Source organism: Triturus cristatus, chromosome 1_1 (genome assembly GCF_964204655.1).
Source record: "Triturus cristatus chromosome 1_1, aTriCri1.1, whole genome shotgun sequence".
NCBI classification, from domain to species: Eukaryota; Metazoa; Chordata; class Amphibia; order Caudata; family Salamandridae; genus Triturus; species Triturus cristatus.
Window position 1 is genome coordinate 58658172 of NC_140579.1, and position 27605 is coordinate 58685776.

Here is a 27605-nt window from a genome sequence, read left to right on the forward strand (position 1 = left end):
AGGGAGAATATGTAAATTTGCCTTTCCCCCTGGATCATGGTCACTACTGTAACAATGGCGAAAGCCATTTGCAGCTTGGGAATATTTTCACTGATCAGAAGTAGCTCTTGTTATAGCAAAGGATGGAGACTTCTGCCTTAACAGGTAGTAATGCACTTTAATAATATCCTTGTTACCATCACCCCTTGGACAGTGGTCGCCTCTCCAGAGAAGACATCTAAGGACAAATCAGGATAACAGTTTCTCACCTTTACACAACATCCGAGAAAAACTCTTGAATACTCACGGGGTCTTAAAGTGACTTTATGCCTTTACATGAGTGCACGCTGCAGGTGATAGTTTCAAAGTACAGTCAAGAAAACCCAAATCTAGGTATGGCAGACCACCCCCCCCCCCCCCCCCCCGACACATATTCTTTGGTCTTGCTGTTAACTTGTAAAGCAAGACAATATTTAGAGTGCTTGCTCCAGCTACTGGTATATCAATTAGTTTTCTCTTACCTCCTGTTGTGTCACTTTCGTCTCCTCTTTGCGATGCAGTTCTAGCGTATCCTCCAGTTCTTTCTTCAAACATGCTAGATAACTTTGAAACTTCTCCTAAAAGAAGAAAGTCTATATTTTCAAAACCGTAAACATATTACGCAACTGCCTACATAGGTTCTCTGGTGTAGGAAGGGGGATGCGGGCCGCCCAGGGTTTCATCACTGAGGGGGGTGACAAAATGGCAAAAATATGTGTTTTAAAATAAAAAGCTCTCTCCCCACCCATTCTCTAGCTCAGTCAACAAATGCAACAAAACGCGGCTGTGTAGTGGAGAGCCTATGGATAAGGAATGGGATGGGGTGCAATGGGGGGGGCGGATGTGACAAGAAATTTTCCGCACCGGGTACCACCTGACCTTGCTACGCCACTGCATAGGTTGAGATACATACTTTATATTTGTCTTTTCATAAAAGTGTATGTTAGTGCCAAAGGTACATGAAGATGCCTTTTGCAGTTATCAGAGCAACACATCTAAATGCATGCCAGAAGGGTACACTACCTGGGCAGTAACTTTTAAAGCATGCTATTTTGGCAGTACATCTGACATTTTATCTGGGTACAGGATTTTTTAAAGTTACTGGCATGTTCTTAGGTGCCGCACTGTGATGATTTTATATTTCAGACATACGAATGCAGAAGTTTCTTCTCGCAAATGCACAGAATAAATACAACAGCCATAGCAGTATCCACCCCTTTAAAGACCTTGAAGCCTAGAAGAAACAAACCCACTGCCCCTTGGTTTTCTGAAAACCCAAGGCAGCAGAAACAAGAAGGCAGAAAACAAGACGGACTCTGCGGAAAGGGCTACAATTCCACTGAAAAAGACAAATATAAGGCCAGCCATGCCATGTATAATAAAAACCTTGTGCTTAAAGCAAAGTCAACATATTTTACCCAAAAAATAACTGATGCCAATAATTCTCCAAAAGAGCTTTTTAAGGTTGTGGTTAGCATGGCATCACCTCCCAGTACCCGGAACAACAACTTCCAGGACTTCTGTAACACTTCGGCTCATTTCTTCATGGATAAGAGTAGTCCAAATATACAACATTTTTGGAGAGAAGCATCAATCTAGGGGCCTATTAGCATAGCTGGCGGATCGCCACTGCCGGGCCAGCGGTGGCGATCCGCCCACCAAATTACCCATCTTCTCCCCCCGCCATATTAGTATGGGGAGGGGCATCACGGCGGAAAGACCGTCCGCCGCTTTTCCACCGTTGGATTCCCGGCCGGGCGGAAAAGGCCCTCAATATGGTGGTGCATTTTCAGTGCCTTTCCATGGCGGAGACTCTGCCATGGAAAAGAATGCGGAGTCCACTTCGGGGGGGCGTTGCGGGCCCCCGGGGGGGGGGTGGAGGTCTGCACTTGGGGGGTACCCATGGTACCCCCCAACATTGGCATATACAAGGTGGCAGGCACTGCGCGGTGCCTGTCACGTTGTGCATGCCAATGCACAACATGCATATATTGCATTGCGGCGGGTGCTGCTTACAGCACCGCCCGCCACAATGTAATATATGCGGGATGTCACCGCCAGGGTGGTGGTGGCATCCTAATTTCCATGGCGGGACCGCCGCAACTCTGGAGGTCGGTCCCGTGTACCGTTACGTTGGCCATTGTAATGGACCAGTTAGTCTGGACGATTACCCCCTAAATATGCCTATTCTGGAAAATCCATATTTTTCAAATGTATCCCCTCTTACTCCACAGCAAGTAACTTCGCTTATTAAAACAACTGAATGAGGCTCTCCCTTGGACCCGTGTCCTCCCTCTATCATTAACATGGCTGCGGAAATGGTGTCAGAATACTTGACCATGATTTTTAAAGCTATGTTGTCTTCTGGACTCTTCCTTTGGTCTGGAAAGAGGCCTACACCCATCCTGTGCTAAAAAAGCGCCAATCTCAATTCTGGGGATTCAAACAACTATAGACCTATTTCCCGCCAACCCCTACCTGCCAAGATGATTAAAAAAGCATTGAATCAGCAACTGGGTCAATTCTTATTTCATCATTTGTTGCTAGATACCATTCAATTCGGTTTCGGGAGTGGTCACAGTACCGAAACAGCCCTGATAAAGACTACCAATGAAATCTGAACTAGAGTGGGTGGCGGTAGTAGCGCACCTTTGGTGCTCCTTGACTTATCAGCAGCCTTTGATAAGGTCGACCTCAACATCTCGATCAACTGTCTCAGGGCTGTCGGTATCAAGGGGTCTACCCTCAAACTTCTAGGATCCTTTCTTTCGGAAAGGAAATAGATGGTGGCCCTTGATCCCTTTGTATCGGAACCCTTTAGTCCGCCTTGAGTGGTTCAGCAGGGGTCAGCCCTTAGCCCCACGTTTTTTAACGTACATGTTAAACCTCTGGCAGCCTTGATGAGATCCTTTGGTTTTGACCTGACCTCCTACATCGATTACACTCAGATTGTGGTTGCCATGTCTCCCGAAAATATTCACACTGGCGTAAATTTAAGTAATTGCATGGTAGCAATTGGTCACTGGATGAGCCAAAATTGTCAATAACGTAACTTTGCGAAAACTTAAGACATCTTGTTTGGGAATAACCAGATTTTATGGGCCCCAGCTTGGTGGCCCCAAGAAATGGGTTCCCTGTAGTGAGGGCTGCCCTTTACATACATAGCTAAGTTAGCATAACCGCGTTAGATGTTAGAAAGCCATCTTGCCACTTTTGCTGCTTTTGCACACGACACTGCAGTTAGATGTTATTTGAAATCTGCAGGCTCGCATGAGAACTGTCTGTTGTTCACATCCATAGCCGTGAGCTGCGACCTTGGTCTGAACATTGTGTACAGAAACAGTCTGGGTCGCCAGACAATGCATGTTTTTGAATTCAGGTTGATCGACCCACTATTTAGCCATAACACGCACGCAGCTGCAAATACCTGAAAGTCGAATGCTTTTAATATTGCCGTCTGCATGCTTTACACACATTCTGAAGAAGAGCTTTCCCAGGAGCAGAGCACACCTGATCCTGTGATGTGATCCCACTAAGCTGATCTTTACGGTATGGGGTTCCCCATTGAAGCCTAGAGACCTTTTATTGGTATAATAATATTAGTTTACTAGCGAAAGGAAGGTGGTTGTATTCCACTATCATTTGTATTATGATTTCTCCTTTCATTTTCTATGGTATTGTAACAATGCTGATGGTTTTGATTTTAATCGTTTGCGTGCTTATGTTAGCCAAAGTACTGCATCTTAGGACACAAGGTTTATAAAATAAACTCCTTAAACTTTACCGTGTCTTTGTTTACTCTTGTTGTGGACTGATATGAGAATAATAACGAACAGGTATTTCTAATTCCCACCATTCCTGAGAGTACTCTAAGTCGCTTGTTCTGGGTTGTCTATACATTGGGACCTCTGAGATAATACGGATAACGAATGGGACACTGATGCTGGTCGGATAGGGGTTCTGGGTTCTGAGGTGAGTTTTTGGTACACCACAATTCACTGAGGTCCTGGTTTCCTGCGCATAGTTCTGTGCATGAGCAGAATCCCTGCAACATGGCGCACCTAACGTTTGGTCTATTGATTTGAAACACCTTAGTAGTGCTTGTATTAGTCCATGACACCCTCACTCTTGTTTCCGGATGACGGGAGTGATGGATTTTAACCTACCTATTACTGACGTAATAGGTTCATTCAAGCTTGATCATTCAAAAGGTGTCTGAACCCTAGTGCTACTGATTAAACTCGTTGTAGATCATCTTTCTGTGTCCATATGGCGGTCGATATTCCGGCACATAGTCGTGCATCTCTACGACGTCACTTGACGCAGTATGGGGTGCCGGACGAAGGAATGGCTGTAATTTTTGTGGTTAGTGCCGACGCAGCGTTTCCTTATGAGTTGTTTTACTCTTGGGTGACTTTGCCGGCGGTGGATGAAGACGATGATACGTTTCATTCCTATACGGCCACGCAGCTACCTGCAAACTATACGCCATATAGGACTCAAGAAATTCCTATTTCTGCCTGGCAGCATAGTATTTGGTTTAATGGCGCCCTTTTCCCCATGCGGTTACACCGGCTAGAATGGGCCCTTTGTCCATAGCAGGAGCCACATGGCCGGTGCTAGCCGGATTTACGCCTCATCCCCGCTATCTACATGTGGCGGTGGCTGAGTGGCGTGTGCTCTACACAGCCCTTATTACAGTGCATAGGGCTTTAGTGCAGTACGTGTCACGCAACGTGCAGGTGGGGGCACCTGCTATTGCGGGACAACCGACTGATCACCACGCAGTGGTTATTAGTCCTGTTATGGTTAATTCGGTAATGGGCAAGCGCCACCAAAATAAGGATGAATTACCTTGGCTTGCTGAGAAATTTGACCAATTGGAAGCAGTTTTTCCGAATACTACTCCTGTGGAGAAACACAGGATACTCACCATTAGTTTGCCGAAAGACTTAGTCCCAGAAATGGCCGATTGCGACAACTGGGGCAAGGTCTTTGCTGCGACCTACTCGAAGTGCTTTGGCACTCCGTCTATGTCCGTGCTCCCCTCCGTCATTAAGCGCGTTCAAGACAATCACGGAGCGGAGGCAGCTGTGGAATTGGGAATGCGACTTGTCGGGATGTTCGATGTGGTTGCATCCATGGTAATGGGCAACCTCAATTCCAGGTGGCTAATAAATTAGATGCCGTGGACGTACTCGACAGACCCAAGCGATTCGCAAAAATTATTGCGGAAGCTTATAGAACTGTTGGTCGTAGTGCCTTGGGTGTTAAACCAACAGTGAAAGTTCCTGATTTGATACAGCAAACTACGGTGAGCTCGTCTGGTGACGACAAACGCCCAAATTTTCCGAAACAAAATTGGCGTTCAAAGAAACAGGGGAAGCAGCAACAGAAACATGGGTCTCGTCCTGCCTCACCCGTTCAGTCAACTAGTGAACGCACATATGATCTGCGCGATCGCTCTAGTATTAAGTCACCTGATAGATTTCAGGTTTCTGAACAACGTTCTCCTCGTTCTTCACAGGAAACATCGGCTTCATAATCCGGTGGCGGAGACCGTGGGAAAAGACGGGGTGCCCAACAAGGACGTGAGCAACCCCGTCAGACTGACGGTAAAGGCAAGCAAGACTAGTTTGCACATCAACGGCCCCCGTTTCAAAAGAAGAAGGTTGCTCCACTAACAGCGAGGTATGCCACAAATAGTGCGGACGCAGCTTCTGAAGCTGACATGGGCGATAACGCTGCTCGACAGCGCGGCGGAAGTTACAGTAGTGCGACAAGCACTGCGTCCATGTCTGGAGGCGGCAGCAACTGACACGTTCATTACTGTTAATACTTCTGACACTAGAGTGGCTCCCCCTGACCGACTATATGACATAGTCCTCTTAATTGAAGGTGACATATGACGTACAATTCAAGGGATTTTTTTGGATAATCTGACCTCTTCTTATGACATACTCTTAGCGGAGGCAGACTGGCCCCCGGCTTTCATTTTAGATGCTCCTAGAGGGGAGGAGGTAATCCTCCCGTCCTTTGCGCACACAGTGCCAAAGGACCAAGCTAAAAAGTTCGCTGAGGAGTGGGCTCTGGTGCTTGCACCAGAGTTATATCGTACTCAAGTCGGCTGGGATAAATTGTCCCCCCAACCATGAGATTCCATTGCGGTCTGAGCCCCAGCCACAACCCCAATATCCCATGCGCCGAGAAGATAGACCTCACGTCGCGGAAATCCTTGAACAATTGGAATATCAAGGAGTTATTGAAACATGTGTGTCACCAATGAATAATCCTTTATTCACTGTGACGAAGCCTGATGGGTCGTACCGCCTAGTTTTAGATTACCGGCATTTAAACTCTCATTGCCGGACTTGTGCGGTACAGAATACTCACAGTTCGGCTCTCGTCGATAGTCTCATGCAAAAAAGGTTTAAAACCACACTTTAAAAGCCATAACCGGTCCTCTATTAGCAGTCAGTGGACAGCGTTTACTTCGGGCGGCAAACAAAAACAGTTTAAAAGACTAGCCATGGGCTACAAAAATAGCCCTGGCGTCTTTGCCGCACGTGTAGTCTCTCTTTTAGAGAGCATTGACCCTGATGCGTACTCGTATGTCGACGATATCTATCTCACAGACGACGAGTTTTGGCCGCATCTGAGTCGCGTTGATCGCATCATTGTTATGTTAGCAGACTTCGGTTACAAATTTAACTTTGCGAAGTCTCACATTGCAGAGTTTACAGTGCTGTTCTTGGGCTATGAGCTCAACAATGAAGGTCGAGGTTTGGCTCCTCACTTTCTAGAGAAGTGCGCATGCCTGCGCGCTCCTACAACACTGAAGAAATTGCAATCTTTGCTGGGCTTTCTGAATTTCGGTCGTACATACATTCCTGATTATGCCCAGCGTATCAAGCCGCTTTATGCCTTGGTACAACCTACTTTTTCCAAATCGTGCTGGCTGCCGGCGCATTCAGCTATTTTGCAATTACTGCAAGCTGATCTTCTTGCTTCAAAATACTTACTGACACGTGACAACTGCACTAGCCTGGTGATAAGAATTGTGCCAGGCACAGTGGGTTTCACGTACTTAACGTTCAATGAGGGCGATACTGTCCCCATTGTCTACAAATCACACCTGTACAATTCGACTGAAACTGCGTTTTTCCTCTGTCGAGAAAGTTCTAATGGCGGTGCAGATGGCGATTCTTAAAGAACGAGCGCTGTCGCAAGGAAAACGCATGTTGGTTGTCACACCATATCCTGCCCTTGAGGCAGTGACAAAAGCGAGTGTACCAAATTCTAAAGCTTTGCATCCACGGTGGATACAATGGGCCACTTCCTTGACATCGCCTGATGTCACCTATATCTTTGATGCCTCATTACAGATTCAGGAGTACTTGCAGTATGAATTCGTTCATCCAGCTCCTCTGTCTTTGCGCCCGCTCGAAGATTACCATTGTGTCATTTACACTGACTGTTCCGCGCAACCGGCGACTGGATCGAAGCATGCCTATTCAGCGGCCTGCGCAATTGTGGTGGGTACATTCGTAAATGGTGAATTCCAATCTGATGTCGTGCATACGCAGTCATTGGGTGATTGTACCGCACAATTAGCGGAGCTTCGTGCTCTGGTGCTTGCACTGGAATTAGCTGACCCTCGTGTGACTACTCTTATAGTAAGTGACTTGTTTTATTGTGTTCAATCCTACAACGACAATCTACATTTTGGGTCGAAAAATGAATATCGGGATTCGAAAGGTAGCACTATTAACCATAAAATGCTTTGGGTTCGAGTGGCAGAACTTAAAGAACGACTGCCACTCGTGAATGTAATTCACACTCTTGGTCACCAAAAATTTGGTGCCCATGCTGTCAGAAACAGCTTGGCTGACGAGGCAGCAAAAACAGCAGTGGCGACGTACTTAGTTGCAGCAGTTACAAGATCCAAAACTAAGATCGATGATGACTTCTTGGCAGCTATCGCTGCTACGGAGAAGGGAACTAATTACCCGAGAGGTTTCCCTTCTCGTTACCATTATCACTTAAGTCCTGATAACGTCCCGTTAGTGAGGATTAACGATGTTGGTGACAGATTGATTCCCAACGCGGACTGCAGACCATCTTTGATATTAGCAGCTCACGAGGGTATGGCCTCTGCCCACGCCGGTGTTGCAGCCACTGTATATCTGTTACAACGTTACTGGTGGTGCAGTTTATATAAACAAGCTCTCCCTTATGTTCTTATTTGTGACATTTGCCAGCAGATTAAACCTTCAACTGCTGCGCGCCCACCACAAACTCAGTTGTATATATCTAATAAACCACTTGGGTGCGTTTATTTAGATCACTGTGGTCCTTTTTTCTCTGATACTGCGTACAAGTCTGAGGTTCTGTAATTCTCAAGTCTGACTCCATTTTGTTCTGTGCCACCATTTTGTGTTGCCCTCACGTAGGCCTGTGAAGGTAGCCTGGCGAATAAAGTGGCCTGGCCTTCTTAGTTCATGTATACATTAACTAGGTTTCTTTTTGACTCTGAAATAAACTGTAAGAAACTGACCTCTGCACCTTAAACTGACCCCCCAAAGCCAATTTCCCTGATCGATCTTTGTCTGAGATTGCCAATCAATGTTCAGGACATCGTTAACTTTTAGTTTCCTTGCACATGCCTTATCTTGTTCAGCATCTGTTACCGTTTCTTTTTTATGTTTCTTCATTACATGGGTTATGCTTTCAATTATAGGTTTGTCCGGCTTGTGGAGATTGAATTTGGGACATTCCTAATAATCAACTTTTGGGTTGGGATACTCTAAATTGAGTTTTTGTTATGTGACACTTTGTTTGAAAATGTACCTTATTGGCTAGAATTTTGTGCAGTGGGTGTACATTTATAATGTGAATATTGGGTATAAAAGGAGACGTCTCATCTTAGTAAAATGAGCAGTCGCCTGAGAATTTACACCGTGATGTATTTCTAGGATCACTGTTACTAGCTTCGTACCATAGCGCTAACGCGTACTCGTGTAGCTTTATTCACGAGATTTTTTATCTTATTTTAAATATACTGTTATTCGCGCTGCTACTCCTGGCGCTTGGCGCTTTTGTTGTTTATTGCTTGGGGGATTTAGTTAGCTCTAACTTGCATTATAAAATCTTGAAAACTCACCTGCACTTTGCGGGATTTAGTTAGAACCCAGACTTCGGGGGGATATTGAGGACGTGATCGCGGCGTCCCGGCCGCCATCTTGGGTGAGGCTCCTGGATCGGGCCACCTTCAGGTGACATCTTTGGTGGGTCTAGAGGTTTTTCCTCGTAGGACTCCCGCGCGGTCTCTTCACCACAGTATATAAGGGATGTGTGTACCGGCGCGCAGCGAGCGCGACGGCGGCGCGCCGGAGGTGCACCAGAGGTAAGCCCGTTTGCGCCCGTTCGCGCACAGGTCGTGCCGGGAGCCGGGGATTCTGCCCCATCGTCCGATGTCCGGTTAATTTATACTAGAGACATGCTGTTACACCTGGACCCAGGTATGGCTATGCGGCGCCAGCCCCAAGCCACCACTAGGTGTAGGCAATCCCTGTCGTGTGGTCTGCTGAATGTGAGATCCCTTTGTAAACATCACATGGAAATTGCACTGCTCATAGAGTCCTGCGAGTTAGATGTTCTCTTCATGACAGAAACGTGGACTAGAGTGGACTGTGCGGTGGAATTGGGGCTGGCGTGCCCTCCTGGTTATAAGATCAGACATAATCTGCGGGAGGGAGCTAGAGGAGGCGGCGTGGGTTTCATCTGCAGGGAATCGCTTAATGTCTCACTACTTGAGACTAAGAGTACCCAGGGCTGTGAGACTATGGGCTTCTCCCTGACAGATCAGGGAGGTACTCTCTATTCTGGCCTGCTGTGCTATCGACCCCCTGCCAGCACTCTGTCAGCTGTATCTGAGTTAATTGATACCATCTACGAGCTTTCTAACACCCATGCCAGGACTTTGATTCTGGGAGATTTTAATCTACGGCCAGATGGATCCACAAGGTCTGTCCTCTCAGATCTGGTCCAGGCCTGTAGTAACATTCACTTGCAGCAGCTGGTGCACTCACAGACCCACACTAAGGGACACACTCTTGACTTGATCTTTGCTGATGCCAAACAGGTAGTGGTTTGTGACATCCTCCCTCAGTGTTGGACGGACCATGCCCTAGTTCTCTTTTCCATCGCACTACCTACGGTAACATCTGGGAGTGGAAGTATCTGAGCTAGGACCAAGACGGGTAGGCAGTGGTCAAGGCTGCTAAAACAATCTTGCCTTCCGTCTCTGTTGGGTGGGGAATTCCCCCTAGGAGACAGTGTGGATGCGAGTTATGAGTGTCTCAGCCGTAATATCCTCAGTTCCCTGGAGGCGGTGGCCCCCCTGCGGAAAAATCAGGGATAGATCCAAGATCGCTATGCCTTTGTCTACAGCGGAGTTGTCACAACTGAAGCTCTGCTGTAGACGAGCAGAGCGTGTTTGGAGAAAACAATACCTGGAATCTGAGAAAGCCCTTTTTAAAAAGGCATTAGTGAATTACAAGACGCAGATTAAGGGCGCCAAAGCGAGATTCCTTGAGGAATCGCTTTTAAATGCAGCCAATAAAACGCAGGCCTTATTTAAGATCGTTAGGGATCTTTCTCGACCTGCTTGTGCTGCTAATGACATCCTTGCCTCCCAGGCTTTATGTAACTCTTTGGCGCAGGCCTTCGAAGACAAGATCGCTTTGATCTTAAGCAAGCTCGCCCCGGTGTCTTTGTCTGCTACTCAACCTATGCGTGGCCCTGTACCTGTGATTGACATAGTGACGACGGGGGTAGATGACAGACAGGCACAGTTAGATAGTTTTCCCCTTCCGTCTTTGGAGGAGTTTTGCCTGTTGGCCAATAGCATATCCTCTGGCTCCCCTCGGGACCCATTGCCACACAAATACTGGAAAGTATTCCAGGCGGAGCTTTTTCCTCCGCTGCACGCTATCTGTTGTCAGTCTCTCTCAACGGCACGAGTTCCGGAGTGTTGGAAAATAGCAGTGGTCTCCCCATTATTGAAGAAGGAAAATCTGGACTCCACCTGCCCTGCGAACTATAGACCTATTTCGCTGCTCCCTTTTCCCATTAAGATTCTGGAGAAGCTGGTTACTAAACATCTGTCCAGTTTTATGGAGACCAATCTCCGTTTGGATGTGAATCAATTTGGTTTTAGACCGTTTTGGACGATCTTCGTTCGCGAGTCGACACTGGACGAGCAGCCTTTTTAGTGTTGCTCGACATGTCGGCCGCGTTCGACACGGTTAACCATGACATTTTGGTCAGAAGGCTGGAGGAGGCAGGTGTGAGGGGTTTGGCCCGTGATTGGCTGGTCTCCTACCTGGGAGATAGACGTCAGGTAGTGGCCCTGCCACCGTTCCAGTCTGACATCAAAGTGGTCGAGCAGGGCGTCCCGCAAGGGTCTGCCATCAGCCCTATTTTGTTCAATCTCTACCTTCGACCTTTGGTGAGCTTGATTAAATCATATGGCATCTCGTTCATTAATTATACAGATGATACGCAGCTCATCTTTTCCATCGAGGGCAAGGATGCAGTGCCTTTGGAGACTTTTCATCAATGCATGGCGTCTACTGCGGATTGGCTGAGGCAAAATTCCTTGCAATTTAACAGCTCTAAAACAGAGGTACTGCGTTGTTCGATGGATTGTGTTCCTCGGCCATTACCTCCTGACTTTTGGCCTACTTCCTTCCAGGACGCCCCTCCGGCAGCAGCCTCCGCCAGGAATTTGGGCGTGGTGCTTGGCCCTAATCTTCAATTGGACCTTTTTGTAAACAAAACTGTGGCCACTTGTATGGCGCTGCTTCGTATGTTGTGGAAAATTCTTCCGCTACTACCGGCCTATGCTCGGCCAGAAGTGGTGCGGGGCACCATATTGAGCAGGCTGGATTATTGCAACGCATTATTGCTAAGAGCACCGGCTAACCTGGTGGTTAAGCTGCAGTGTGTGCAGAATATGGCTGCCAAACTGGCTCTTTCTCGGCGCCGCTCTGATTCATCTTCTATGGCGCTGGTGAACCTTCACTGGCTGCCCATTTCACAGCGGATTATTTTTAAAGCACTTTGTTTAGTGTTTAAAGGACTTTATGGCCAAGGACCTGCTCCGCTGCAGGAAATGTTTACATGGTATGTGCCCACACGCTCCCTTCGTTCCTTGTCAGCACATTTAGTGGTAATCCCGAAGGTTTTGAGGGCCCGGATGGGCGGGCGGTCATTTAAATTCGTGGCAGCCAAGTATTGGAACTCTTTACCCTCGTCGTTGAGAAGCTCGGGAGATTTCTCCTCTTTTAGGAAGGGATTGAAAACGTATCTTTTTCCTAGGTCAGATTAATCCTTCTGTCTTTGTGTTTTGTGCGTTATTGGTAAAATGTCTAAGCGCCAGGATACCCTTCGGGTGACAGTCTGCGCTATACAAATACGCGATACATACATACATACATACTAGTTGCAGCTAATAAACTTGGTCACTGATGCCATCCAGAAGTATTCCGTGTCTCTGTATACCAAGACAGGTGAACTCGAAGATCTTAGGCGTGCCCCTGACGCCGCTGGGTTAAACCCCGGTTCTTCAACTTCAGCGGTACTGGTCCAAGCCCGAAGATTGTGAGGAGCCCCGTGAGGAAATTCTGGAGGACGGCCGCCACTTCAACCACCCCTGCATGTCGACGTGGACCGAAGGTTTTTTTCTGCAAGGCTTCCCCTTTCCGACGGCTGCAAAGGACTGCTGCCCTGACTGTCGCCCTGTCTTGGACGCTCTTGTGATGATTTGTAAGGCGAGACGTTAGACGGTCTTCACGTGGCATGACAGACATTTTGGTTAAGTATAAGTGGGTCGCTCCCACGACTTTGTTTTGTTTCTTGGTTTTGATTCGGCCATTGCAATAGTCGAAGCCGGGGGGTTCGTATATTTGCGAGTGTATCATTTTTGATAACCCCTTGAAGTTTGAAGCAAGACTAGTGAGCTAAAAGATGCCTGGTTTTAGCAAATTTAGGAAATGGTTTTGTTGTAGTTGTAATAGGGATTCCCGATTGGAGGACTCGTGTCCGATACCTCCGGTTGGAACTCCAACTTATGAGGTCTATTCAAAGCATGGTGTAGGTCCCATTACCTTTAATGAAATATGGGTCCGTTATACAAGGAAAGATGGTGTTTTACGATGGCCCCAACATGGTAGTTTTGAATCAGATGTTTTAGATAACCTAGAAGTTGCACTATTTAAGAAGAAAACCCGGCCGGCGATGTTTTACTCTTTCCGCCTTTGGCGTAAGGAAGCCAAACAGGGAGAAATTAAGCAAGCTAAGAGAGATAGGAAGGAAAGGAATATATCGGTAATGCAAGCTGCTAGGCAGTTTGAGGAAGATGAAGAAGATCGTGCGATTGAAGTGTCAGATAGACAACATTGCATGGCCATTGACAAATGTTACCCGGCTTTGCCACCTCCCCTTTCAAATGTGACTGTAGACCTTGAAAAGGATCCTTTGATGTCACATTTACTGAGATTACCACCCCCTTATGTGCAGGGTGCTACTGCACCTCCGTTACCTCCAGTTGTTGCACCCCTTGTTGTCGTTCAACCCCCTGTTGTTGTTCAGCCACCCGTTGCTTCACAGGTGGTTCGTCCTCCCCCGGCGCAGCCCCCTCCAGGGCCGCCAGCCTTGCCACCAGCCTTGCCTCAGACTCCTTTACCTTACACTCCTTTATCTTCGACTTCTCTTATTTCTGTCCCTACGTCTCTGTCACCTCAAAACACTTTGTCTCCTGTCCTCATGTCAACTTCTTCTCCTTCTGCTCGGCAACGAATGACTGAGACTGTCACTAGTCTTTTGTCTCCTTTCTTTGGGTCACTGAATATGACCCCTGTTTCTGAACGTAAGCAGAGACGTAGTTAGCTCCCTGGTCCCGAAGAGCGGGCAGTGTTAGATCTCCTTGCTCGTAGATGGGTTTCGAATACCTCCAAGTACAGTCCACAAGTGGTTATGGATATCTTCCTACAAAAGGTATGTTTTTGATGTCATGTGTCCTTCCTTCGTCAGGAGTGGGAAGATAATGAGTTGGGTTCAATTCCACTGGAATTGCTTAATGTTCAGTCTGAATTTGCTAAAGGGACGATAGTGGGTTCCGATGTTGAGGAAGCGGTAGAGACACTACTCACTTTAAGGTCTAGACTTCCACCTCAGTCATTGTTCGAACCTGACCCTTCTATTAGGAGAAAAGTGAAGCAGTATCCTATGAGAAAGGTTCCCCCTGTATGGAGAGAGGCAGTTTTGGCTGATGCCGCTCATGGTATTGCGGCTGCACCGGCTCATTTTCAGCGAGTGTGGGTGCATGTCCCTTGGAAGAGAGCTGAGGTCCTGGCTCTTAAGCAGACTTTGCCTGACCCCCGTAAAAATCCTGCTGGTTATTATAAGGAGTTGTCTCAGACAGTTGATGCGTGTGTTATGAATTTAGCTGACATAGATATGTTGATGGGTGATATAGTTCCTCAACCCTTGTGGGCGAAGATCTGTCACGAGGATCACGCGCCAGAGTTAGGAGATACGTGGGTTAATATTACTACTGCAGATGGTCGGCAGGTAGGAGGTGCCAAACCTAAACCCTTAGTTGCAGAACTACCTGGTAGGATTATTAATTTAATGAAAACTATGATGCCTCCTCTGCGGGTGAATTGGGACAAGTTAGCAGCATGCAAACAAAAGAAAGACGAAAGCGTGTCTGATTTCTTCACTAGGTTTGAGGAAACATTCATTGATCATAATGGTCAGGATATGAGTACAGAAGGTGGTCAGAGGTTGTTTGTAGATAAGTTTGTTTTTAATTTACTTCCTGAACTTTCTAATAAGTTAAAGGACTCTGAGAGTTCATGGGCTGTTTCTTCTTCGGCTCAGATATTGGTTACTGCACAATACTATGAGAATAGAGATAAAGATGAGAAGGATAAAGTAGAGAAGAAGACTAGAGAATTAAAAATGAAAGTTCTTCTGCAGCAGGCTTATCCGCCTCGCCCTAATCAGCGTCAGTTTCAGCAACCTTCCCAGTTTCAGCAACCCCCACAGTTTCATAAACTGTTGCAGAAGCCTGAGTCTTTTGCTTCCCGACTCCCGCTTGGCCCTAATCAGTGTGCTTATTGTAAAGAAGAAGGTCACTTCAAGAATAGTTGCCCGATCTTGCTACAGCGTGCGAATGGTATGTCTGGTCTGAGAGGTCGTGGTGGTTTCCAACAAGTACCTAGGGGTAGGGGACGTGGTACGTTTCCCCAGAATGAACGTTCCTTTTCCCCTCAGAATTCTATGAATTATTTTGACCAACAGAATGTTCCGACCGTCCAGTCCGCTCAATACTACACTGATGATTATTATGTTGGAAGTGAGAGTGCTGGTTTTAATGATAGTTAGGACAGCCATGGACAAAGGGAGGGAGTAGTGTCAGTTCCAGTAGACCAGAGTGGACCTTATGTTGAAGTGATTACATCAGGTGTGGCAGAACCTTTTCTTTTGGATACTGGTGCAGCAAAGAGTTCTATCATGCACTCTAAACTCCCCGGCGCACCTTTGTCTGGCTTGACCAATATTTCAGTAGGATTTTCTGGCGCCCCAGTTCGTAATCCGGTTTCTTGTCCTTTGCCCCTTTCTATTGGTCCCTGTGAATTGGAGGCTCCCTTTATTCTAACGACGGGCTGTGGCGAGAATCTGTTGGGTTTGGACTTGTTGAAAAGATTGCATACAACATTACATTGTTCTCCTTCAGGAGTACATCTTACGGTGGGTAAGAAAGTGATTTCCCCGATGTATCTGTCTGAGGATCGCCTTCCACTGGAACTGCGTTCTCTCCCTGATACACTTTGGGCTACAGGTCCCAATGATGTTGGTCTCTTACAGATTCCACCCTACGTTGTTACCCTTAAGTTGAATGCTAAATTACCTCGCATTCCCCAGTACAAAATTTCCAGTGATGGCGAAAGAGCTCTTTTAGCGATTATCTATGATTTAGTTGAGAAAGGTGTGGTTGAAGAAACGAGAGGTAATGTGTGTAACAGTCCTGTTCTGCCTGTCCTTAAGCGTACTGACTCTTCTCAGCCACCTGTGTATCGGTTTGTGATCGACCTTCGAGAGGCCAATAAGATCGTTGTGCCACAGTTTCCTGTTGTCCCGGACATTACTGCTTTATTGACTATGATCCCTGCCTCAGCTGCTTGGTTTTCAGTTATTGATCTGAAGAACGCTTTCTTCAGTATTCCGATTGCTGAGGAAAGTAGGGATATTTTTGGCTTCTCTTTAGGAGGCCGCAGTTTCCGGTTTAAGCGCGCTCCTCAAAGTTATTGTGAGAGTCCCTCCATTTACAGTCAGGCTTTGAAAACTCAGCTTGATACTCTTGCATTGCCTTCTGGTGTTAAGCTTATCCAGTATGTTGATGATCTGTTGGTTGCTGCTGATAATGAAGAGATTTGTAAAGAAGTTACTCTTTCTTTGTTGCGACACCTGTCTGACCTTCATCATAAAGTGTCACCTTTGAAGTTGCAGTATTGCCGCCAAGAAGTGACCTACTTAGGTCATCTCTTGTCGAAGGAGGGAAGGCGATTGACCCCAGAGCGTATTCAAGCGATTGCCCAAATGACTGTGCCATGCACACAGAGAGAGGTGCGTGCCTTCTTAGGTATCACCTCGTATTGTAGACAGTGGATTCCGAATTTTTCTTTGCTATTGAAACCTTTGTTGGCACTTACTCTTAAGGACACACCACACCCTCTTCCTTGGTCTGACGAATGTCAAAAGAGTTTTTCCGAATTGCGTGATGCATTGTGTTCTGCTCCGGTGTTGGGTACCCCCGACTACAGTAAACCTTTTACACTTTATGTACACGAGAGAGAAGGTTGTGCGTTGTCAGTGTTGACGCAACAATTTGGAGACAAGCAGCGCCCATGTGTGTATTTTTCAGCTACTTTAGATCCGGTAGCTAGGGCGTTGCCTAGTTGTCTAAGAGCTACAGCGGCAGCGGCTGTTTCTATCCGACAGTCTGCTGGTTTGGTATTGGATAATCCATTGATTGTGATGGTCCCACATGCAGTGGATACCCTATTGAATAGAACGAAGACTCAACATCTTAACAGTGCGCGTTTGTCAGGTTATGAGTTGACGCTTTTGGCTAGCCATGTGCACATAAAGCGGTGCAACACATTGAATCCAGCTACATTGTTGCCGATTTTTGTAGAGACAAATGCTCAGGAACAGCATGACTGTTTTCTCCCGACAGAGGAGGAAACGAAGGGTAGAGTTGATCTGAAAGATACTCCTCTTTCGAATCCTGATGGTACCCTATGGGTAGATGGTTAGTGCTTTAAGCTTCCGAATGGAGAGACGACTGCAGCATATGCTGTCACAACTTTGCACACGATTGTTGAAACAGCACGTATTGCACAGAATTCAGCGCAAGCAGCGGAGTTGATAGCATTGACTAGAGCGTTTGTGTTGTCAAAAGGAAAGAGAGTGAATGTTTATACTGATAGCCAATACGCATTTGGCGTGGCTCACAGTTTTGGTCGCTTGTGGAAAGAGAGAGGATTTCTTACTTCCCATGGTACGAAAATTCAGCATGGACAATTAGTGAGTGAACTTCTTGAATCACTTACTTTGCCGACCCAAATTGCGATAGTGAAGTGTAGTGCGCATAAGAAGGTTACGGATGATGTGGGTCAAGGGAATGCGTTTGCAGATGAAGTAGCGAGAGAAACGGCAAAAGATGTGACGAGTCGGATGTATGTTGCAGGTCCTGCCAGATGGGTTGTGGAAGGAGGAATGTGTGAAGATACAACAGAAAGTGTGAAGATGATTCAGGCAGAAGCTACTGAGAAAGAATTGAGTATGTGGAGAGAGAGTACGGGAATGTTGGATTCAACAGGCTGTTAGGTTGAGTTGTCAGAGCACCAGCGATGGTTGTTGCCGGATGCATATGTGCTTCCGGTGGTTACTATGGCTCATGGGTCGGCTCACATTAGTTCAAAAGGGATATGTAAGTTGTTGGCTCCGGTATGGCAGAATGGTGGAATTCCTAAGTGTGCTGAGAATTTGGTTAAACACTGCATGATTTGCTTGATGCATAATCCTGGAAAGGGAACCCCAACTCCAGCGGGCCATTTTGCTCCTCCAACGTATCCGTTCGAGGTGCTGCAGATAAGACTATATTCATATGGAAAGATGCAATAACTTGAAGTATGTGCTTGTGGTTGTTTGTGCCTTTTCCAGATGGATAGAGGCCTACCCCCTAAAGGATAATACTGCCTTGTCTACAGCCAAGGTTTTGCTCAAAGAATTATTTCCCAGATATGGCTTGCCGAGGATGGTATAGAGTGATAATGGAAGTGAATTCGTGGGTCAGATTATGCAGAAAGTATGTGCGGGTCTGGGTATCAAATAGAAATATCACGCTGCAAATCACCCCCAGTCAGCAGACCTGGTCGAGTGCTATAATGGCACTCTGAAGCTGAAGTTGGCCAAGGAGCAAGCGAGCTCTGGTCTTACATGGCCCGATGCCTTACCATTGGCACTTTTGTCCACGAGAACGACAGTACATTCTCGCGTGGGACTTAGCCCATACTAGATTGTTTTGGACGCCCGGCGAAGGTCTGGGGTGTGCCGTGGCCTAAGAAGTACAGTGATATCGAGTACCCTATGTTGGTTGACTACTTACATGATTTGACTGCTAAATTGCGTGTTCTTCACCAACAGGTCCATGACACTTTGCCTTCAGTTTCTGTAGACGCAGGCCACACGATTCAACCTGGCGACTGGGTTCTAACCAAGAATTTCCAGAGGTCAAAGTACTTGGAACCAAGATGGACCGGTCCATACCAAGTCCTGTTATCAACTCGGACTGCTATTAAGGTGTTCGGCAAGAAAAACTGGGTACATGGTACCCATTGTAAGAAGATACCTTTACCCTTACCGTACGATAAGTGGGTCCGGGAAGGTGTTGCCGATTCCGAGAGTGAAAGGGTTCCGAGATTTGTACCTTTTAGCGATACACATCTGGAATGGACTCAGTCAGAACGTGCGAATGATAAAGTGTTGCAAGAAGCTGTGCCGCCGTGTTTGAGACTTGATACTACGCACCCAGAGACACTCTTTCAGGATCAAACTGTGCCTGGTAAAGAACGCTACAACTTAAGGTCTAAAAAGGACAAATAAAATTTGAATTTTTTTTTGAATTACACTCTTTCAGACAAGAGACTATTTTTCTTTTTCTTTTTCGAACCACCATCCGGGTTCAGCTGCAGGGTCGCGGTATAAGAACTTAAGGGGTGGCCCGCGTATTGACGAAAGGTCTGCGGTTCTAGGGACGTCTAGGACGCCTGGACGCACACTTGAGTGAAGAAGGAAAATTGCCGCGAGCAGCACGTTAGAGGATGGAGTCTGTTGTAACTGAAAGAGATGTTGTGAGAATAGATCTTAAGTCAAGATTTTGTACATTGATACATAGCAAATGTTTTATAATATTGTGCTTTTTGACGTTTTTAAATATCACATTAGCTTGTGTGGGTTGGACTGTCTATGCTACACAACAGACATCTGCACCCACCTCCCAACCTATGCTTTCTTTCACTACTGTTTCTTTGCACCAGTTTTATATGTTGCCTGAACATGAACAGACAAGGAGATCAGAATTTGTCAACAACTCGTTTATACAGTTGTTGCATCAGCATCAGTTAGTAGTAAATACCACTAATTGTTGGGTTTGTGGTCTTATGCCTCATACGACAGATAAAGGTATGCCATATTTGGTTTTGCCTTTTTCTTTTAATGGGTCTGTGTGGGCTTTTCAGACCATGTTTATCTATGCAAATGAGGTACGCCCCTCACGTTCCCTTAAAGATAACTCGAGCAATAGTGCCTTAATAAGGGGAATAGTAGCTATGATCCGAGATATTGATGCATATAATGCTATCCCTAAGGATGAGGTGCAGGCTTACGTTGGTTGGAACGTGACTGGATATAGTACCAGCTTGACAGAGAAGGAGAGACGAAAAAGGTCTCCCCCTATTTGGATTGTACCCCACCAAGGCCACTTTTGTTTTCAAGGTAATGGTCGGAATCCGAAAGCTCAGCTAGGTAAGAGTGTGTGTGCTCAAACCTATGTCTATTCATCTCGGACTTCTCCACCGTTTGTGCCAGCTAAAGGCACATATATTGTTTGTCATGACAGAGCCTACACATGGTTGCCACCTGATTTTTCAGGAACGCGTTATGTGGCGTTTCTACTTCCCCCTACATACACTACTGCTTCAGACTATCATAGAACGAGATATGGTAGAGGTGTCTTCAATAAGGAAGATACCGCAGCACACGAAGTAGGAGATTTGTTCAAGGGCTTCTTACCCTTTTGGGGTCCTATGATCAATAGTAGACATATTCGACAGCTTGTCCGCGTTGTTGAAGCTACTATTAATGAGACAGCAGGTGCTCTTAGTAATGTTACAGCTGAGCTTCAAGCGGACCACCCTATGACTTTGCAGAACCGTATGGTATTAGACATCATACTTGCAGATCGAGGAGGAGTATGTAAATTGATTGGATCCAGTTGCTGTGTTTACATACCAGATAATGCCCCTACAGTGTACCAAGCCATCTCTAGGTTGTATGAAATCTCTGAGTCTATCCATGTAGACGAAGGAGACTGGTCATTGACGGGATGGTTTTGGGGACTGCTGTCCAAATGGGGATGGAAGATTTTGACATTCCTTGGTGTGGTTTTAACCATCCTTTTCTCTTGTTGTCTTTGCATCCAGTGTGGTCCCACCATTTGTAGTCTTTGTGCTACTATGTGTGTTCGGAGACCTGTCCCGAAAGAAGTAGAGAATAATAAGATGATCCTACAGCAACACCTTGATGACCTAATGAATACCGACATAGACCTAGATTCAGATTGACATGAGTCTTAGGTTATTGCCTACATAATGGCAAAAGGAGGGTCTGAGGTTCTGTAATTCTCGAGTCTGACTCCCTTTTGTTCTGTGCCACCATTTTGTGTTGCCCTCACGTAGGCCTGTGAAGGTAGCCTGCCGAATAAAGTGGCCTGGCCTTCTTAGTTCATGTATACATTAATTAGGTTTCTTTTTGACTCTGAAATGAACTGTAAGAAACTGACCTCTGCACCTGAAACTGACCCCGCAAAGCCAATTTCCCTGATCGATCTTTGGCTGAGATTGCCAATCAATGTTCAGGGCATCGTTAACTTTTAGTTTCCTTGCACATGCCTTATCTTGTTCAGCATCTGATACCGTTTCTTTTTTATGTTTCTTCATTACATGGGTTATGCTTTCAATTATAGGTTTGTCCGGCTTGTGTAGATTGAATTTGGGACATTCCTAATAATCAACTTTTGGGTTGGGATACTGTAAAATGAGTTTTTGTTATGTGACACTTTGCTTGAAAATGTGCCTTATTGGCTAGAATTTTGTGCAGTGGGTGTACATTTATAATGTGAATATTGGGTATAAAAGGAGACGTCTTGCCTTAGTAAAATGAGCAGTCTCCTGAGAATTTACACCGTGATGTATTTCTAGGATCACTGTTACTAGCTGCAGCTAATAAACTTGGTCTCTGATGCCATCCAGAAGTATTCCGTGTCTCTGTATACCAAGACAGGTGAACTCGAAGATCTTAGGCGTGCCCCTGACGCCGCTGGGTTAAACCCCGGTTCATCAAGTTCATCTTGGTTGCAGTGGATTCGTGCACACGTTTTCTGTGGGTATGGCCACAAAGGAGTGCTGATGTCCGTACTGTCATCAGGGATTTGCGTGTCTTTGTGGGAAGTTTTGCGTGTGGTACCTTTCATTCTGATCAGGGCCCTGCGTTTGCCTCGAAGGCGTACAAAGAAGCCATGAGAAATTTGGGGGTCCAAGTCAAATTTTCGTCTCCATACCGGCCTGAGGGCAATAGTGTGGTGGAGTGAATGAACCATGACTTAAAGCAATCTTTGACAGCTAGGGTTTTAGGCACTGGCCGGAACTGGCTAGCCCATTTGTATAACGTCCAACGTGCACTTAATAATCTCCCTAGAAGGTCTCTGGGTGGGCGGACCCCATACATGATGCTCTTTGGCATAAGAATGTTTGTCCCGGACATTGATGGTCTAGACATGGCGGCGTCAGCCGCACCCTTTGACGTAGATGATCACTGTGCTGTATTGCAGACTCTACAAGAAGCCAGAGACAGTCTCGCGAAGGAACATATGCCCTCCACATCTGATGCTGCGCTTCAGATTCCGGTAGTCGGCTGGCTACCTCGAGTTGGTGACCTGGTCCGTGAGAAGGTGGAGAACAAGAAGGAGTTCGGCCCCTCCTATCGTGCCTCGGTTCCAGTGCTTGGCGTGCAGGGTACATGAACAGTCATATTACCTCCACTTCCTGGTCGCAAGGATAACAGGTACATCTCCATTGACAATGTCAAACTACAGCGAGTGGCCGATTCTTCTTAGTACGACTCCAGCTGTTTCTTGCCCTGCGATGCTGAGAAACTCTGTTTTGGCTCCAGCTTCTACCACCTTGTCTGATGTTGCCATCGAGATGCATACAGTTACTGATCCTTTGTTACTACTACCAGCTGGTGGTCTGCCTGAAGATACTGAGTATGCTTATCCTGCGGATGTACAATTGCCTGTTTTACAATCCACAGCAGTTAATCAGTCCCGTTTCTCCTTTGACACTAACTCCATGACTTCCAATGCCCCATCGAAAGTTTCTATTTTTGCTGTCTGGTTTAAAAGACATTTTTTAATTCCCCCTTGGACTTACATTTGGCTGCTGCTCATATGTATTTTTTTGTTCATGTCCATTGGATTTGTGGTGGTCTTTTTTCAACTTGTGAATGGACACTACCTCAAAGAAAGATCGACAATTAGACTAATTGATGGAACTTTGGCCCCCCACTCCTCATCACACATCATGAAAAGGGACCAGACTTTTGTGAACATTACTGCCTGGCCAGTGTTAGATGGGATTGCGTGGGATGCTGTTAAATTTCAGATACATGGTCCAACTGAGGTTATCAATGTACCAAATGTATTTCGTGTTTCTATGGGGGATGTAGTTACACAAAACATCCGTTCTGATGATTGGGATGTTCAGGCCATAGAAGCACTATTTTCTGATTTGAAATATTGTGCTGCGTTTGAGGCAGAGGATTTGTATTTAGACACTGCTAATTACGGTGAACAGTTTTTCTATCAACATTATGGCAATCATTTCCTATATAAAGCCAATACGTTTCGAAATTTTGTAAATTTTACCCAATGGGAACATTGTCCAACGCCAATCCAGGGTAGCTCCACCACGTTGGTGGACAAATTCACATATTTTTCTGATTTCAGTGTTTCAAATCCTGCCTCCTTTTATTTCAAAGTGGCAGCTGAATCTGCCTCAAAGGTTAGACTGACACACACAAAACTATTATATTCTAAATCCTTTATGGATGATTTGGCAATCAGAGGTTATGATCTGTGGAAGGCTGCTATTGATCTTAAATTGGTTTGGGGCTCCAAACCGTGGCAGGTACAAGGAAGAGAAGCTTTGCATCGTGCCTGCCTTATACCAAATCACATTTTGTTTTTAAATTCAACAATCTTCCAAACCACCTGCCTTGGATTGGCTACATCGAAAAAACTAAATTTTCCCTCTACTCCGGATCTGGGTGCTTATCCGAATTGGGATAATCATACAGATCTGTCACTTAATGCGTTGCAGTCATCTATCTCTAATACATCCTTCAATATTTCCAAATTAGATCCGGAAGGATGGTTAATATGGCAGACGAGCTCAGATTCCTGTCAGCATCGTTTTTTGGGTTTAAGACCTGGATATACGCAAGTTCGGGTGGATCCTCGTTTTGAATCTTCTCATTCAGTTACTACCTACTCTGTAGGGAAGTTGTGCCAATCTTGGCTGCAACATTCCGCCCTGGCGTCTGTTAAACTTCATTTATCTAAATTACATGACAAAATAGATTTGAATGATTTTGTTAAAGGTCCTGTGGGTGGCAGGTCCAAAAGATGGGTGTATGCTGTTTATAACGAAATTTTGAAATTGTCACAAATTGAAGCTGCTTCCAGATTGAGGGCTATTGATCAAGCCAATATGGAAAAAGTACTAGCTGTTATAGATAATAGCATTAACACCCTTTCTTCCAGAATTTACACTTTAGACAATATTGTTTCTTCTGTTGTTGATATTGTACAGGACGATGTGTCTGTTTTGTATCATGGTCAAAATCAATTTCGTTCTGTAATGCAGTTTGCATGGACATTGCAAACGTTAAAGGCTGGGAAAGTCCCATGGGACTACATGAATACTTCATCTTTGTTTCTTCCCTTTAATCTAACTGCAAAACAACAATTTATGTCCATGAAAGATGCAACATACTCATTGCTGCATATTGAAAAGTTAGAACCTTTACCTTTCTCAGTAGCCAAATTGAATTCTGCTGTGTGGCTTATCCACGGGTTAATCACATTGCCGTTTCCTTTGTTTAAATTCAGTTCATGCATGAAACATTATGCCGTAGGTAGATATGAACAACTGGGTACTGCCTTCCTGCATGAAGTTTGGTCACTCCCATTTACATACAGGTGTACTAGAGACGGTAAAGAAGTCTACTTAAAGGGTGAAGAATGCACTTCCACACCTGATCACTCTGTGGTGTGTAGGCACATTCAATTGCATGGCGCATGCAATGTGCACGCTCCTAATTTAGCTTGCGTCCTGAAAGGGATTCCTGTACCAGTTATTACACCCTCTTTCACATTGCTGGCTAACGGTAGTTATTTACTCTTAAATAATGAAGCTTGCTGTGGGATGTTAGTGGGAATTCCCTACATAGTGACTGTATCACAGAGAGTGGTCTGCTGTAACAACGTCCTTTTCCCACCCCCGCATGGACGGCTGGATGTATCCATCTGGCCTTCCATTCCAACCTTGAAAGCAGAGTTCAACAAGATGAGCAGAATAAGGGCTCTATTGTCTCAAAAAGAAGTCGCGCTGACTTCTTCCCGAGAAACATTTGTCCTTCACGTAGCAAATACGCGCACCGAGGTGCAGGCGCTTTTGAATACTGATCTCCCCCTGCATTTTGGGGCCCTGATCTATCTTTAATGCCTTATCAACAAGTGGCTTGGCACATTTTTTCAAAATTGTGGGCTCTGGCCTCGTGGCCTCCTTCCAAACTATTTTTGGTGTGATCCCGGCATTTTTTCATTCTATTTTTTCCAGCGTCTTTGGCGGTCTCCCGTTGATTCTGGCCCTCGTAGCAGGAGTGCTGTTGTTAATCTGCTTACTTCGCAATGGATGCACGATTTGTGTCACACGACAGCCTGCCTCGGCTGCTACATCTCCGTGACCGGATGCTTCAATACTATGGTACATTACCATTGGCAACTTTAAGCATAGCCTATGGATTGTCCTTCCGGTTTTCCTACTTTACGTGTGTACAACCTGTCTTTCACTGCCTAGATTGTCCCTTCCAATGGGCTCTGGATTTGTGCTTGTCAAACTCGGTGTCTCCCTTCCCGGATTATGATCGACTAATGAGTCCCTTAGTGGCTCATGAGTTGAACTGTTCTGGTGTCAGGATTATTGCCTGTGGAGCGGCACATGGAGTCCTAGGAAATTGGGACATCGGTACGGCTGCATATGACTTTCTGGCAAGAAGTTATCTTGAAGTACACGTCGGTTGTCCTCTGATGGTACTAGAGGCTCCGATTGTTGAGGAACATGTATGTTCGTTTCCCTTATTGAATTGGATGGCAGACACTTTTGCAGAACATTCCAATGATTTCCTCTTGGAAGCCGTTGCTATACACGTTGATGGATTAACTGGAGGTCATCCGACTTTTCGTTGCACAGATTTTTTTCTTTACATTTTTTTTCCGTCATTGAGGCTCTCTGAGCCTGGCCATTAATCTTCCCATTCGAATTTTTTTTTTCCTTTTCTTGGTTTTTTCTCTTCAAACTTTCACTGCCCTTTATATGGATTTCCAACTAGCGCACTTGATTCCGTTCTATCGAACTTGAACTCTGCGTTCCCTGATTGTATCTCTATTGGCTAGTGGTCCGATCAAAGGGGGGTGTAGTGAGGGCTGCCCTTTACATACATTGCTAAGTTAGCATAACCGCGTTAGATGTTAGAAAGCCATCTTGCCACTTTTGCTGCTTTTGCACACGACACTGCAGTTACATGTTGTTATTTGAAAACTGCTTGCTCGCATGAGAACTGTCTGTTGTTCACATCCCTAGCCGTGAGCTGCGACCTTGGTCTGAACATTGTGTACAGAAACAGTCTGGGTCGCCAGACAATGCATGTTTTTGAATTCAGGTTGATCGACCCACTATTTAGCCATAACACGCACGCAGCTGCAAATACCTGAAAGTCGAATGCTTTTAATATTGCAGTCTGCATGCTTTACACACATTCTGAAGAAGAGCTTTCCCAGGAGCAGAGCACACCTGATCCTGTGATGTGATCCCACTAAGCTGATCTTTACGGTATGGGGTTCCCCATTCAAGCCTAGAGACCTTTTATTAGTATAATATTAGTTTACTAGCGAAAGGAAGGTGGTTGTATTCCACTATCATTTGTATTATGATTTCTCCTTTCATTTTCTATGGTATTGTAACAGTGCTGATGGTTTTGATTTTAATCGTTTGCCTGCTTATGTTAGCCAAAGTACTGCATCTTAGGACACAAGGTTTATAAAATAAACTCCTTAAACTTTACCGTGTCTTTGTTTACTCTTGTTGTGGACAAATATGAGAATAATAACGAACATGTATTTCTACTTCCCACCATTCCTGAGAGTACTTTAAGTCGCTTGTTCTGGGTTGTCTATACATTGGGACCTCCAAGATAATACGGATAACGAATGGGACACTGATGCTGGTCGGATAGGGGTTCTGGGTTCTGAGGTGAGTTTTTGGTACACCACAATTCACTGAGGTCCTGGTTTCCTGCACATATTTCTGTGCATGAGCAGAATCCCTGCAACATCCCTTCCCGCTCCAGTAAAGAACGTCAGAAATCTGGGTGCGGTTTTGGACACTAACCAGACTTTCAAACCACAGATCAGGGAGGTCACCACATCCACTTTCTTTGTCCTGTGAAAGCTTAAAAATATACTTGGCTGTATTCCAATCTGTGCCCTGAGAACAGTTATCTCTGTTCTTGTATTGGCCAAACTAGTTTACTGCAATGCTCTATACCTAAACATGCAGGAACAACATCTCAATAAATTTCAGGTATTACAAAATGCGGCAGCCAGAGCCCTTACTAGGATACCCAGACACAATTCTGTTGCCCTTGCCATCAAACAGCTTCACTGGCTTCCTGTCAGGCAAAATGCAAAGCCCTCTGCGTGGCCCATAAGGCTCTCCATGGGATTGGCCAAGACTGTCTGCAAAAATCTTTCAAGTGGTACCTTCCAGGCAGGAACCTCCGGTCCAGTGGCTGTGGGCAACTGGTAATCCAGTGGTATAAAAGGCCAAATT

General features: G+C 45.7%; 1 protein-coding gene across 1 annotated transcript in view; it reads right to left on the reverse strand.

The window, feature by feature from the left end:
• LOC146869390 (E3 ubiquitin-protein ligase TRIM39-like) overlaps positions 1-27605 on the reverse strand; it is a 133692-nt gene that overhangs the window by 96173 nt on the left and 9914 nt on the right. The window contains exon 2 of the mRNA XM_085599708.1: positions 501-596. Within this exon, the coding sequence (XP_085455834.1) occupies positions 501-596 (96 nt within the window). The remainder of the gene's footprint in view (positions 1-500; positions 597-27605) is intronic.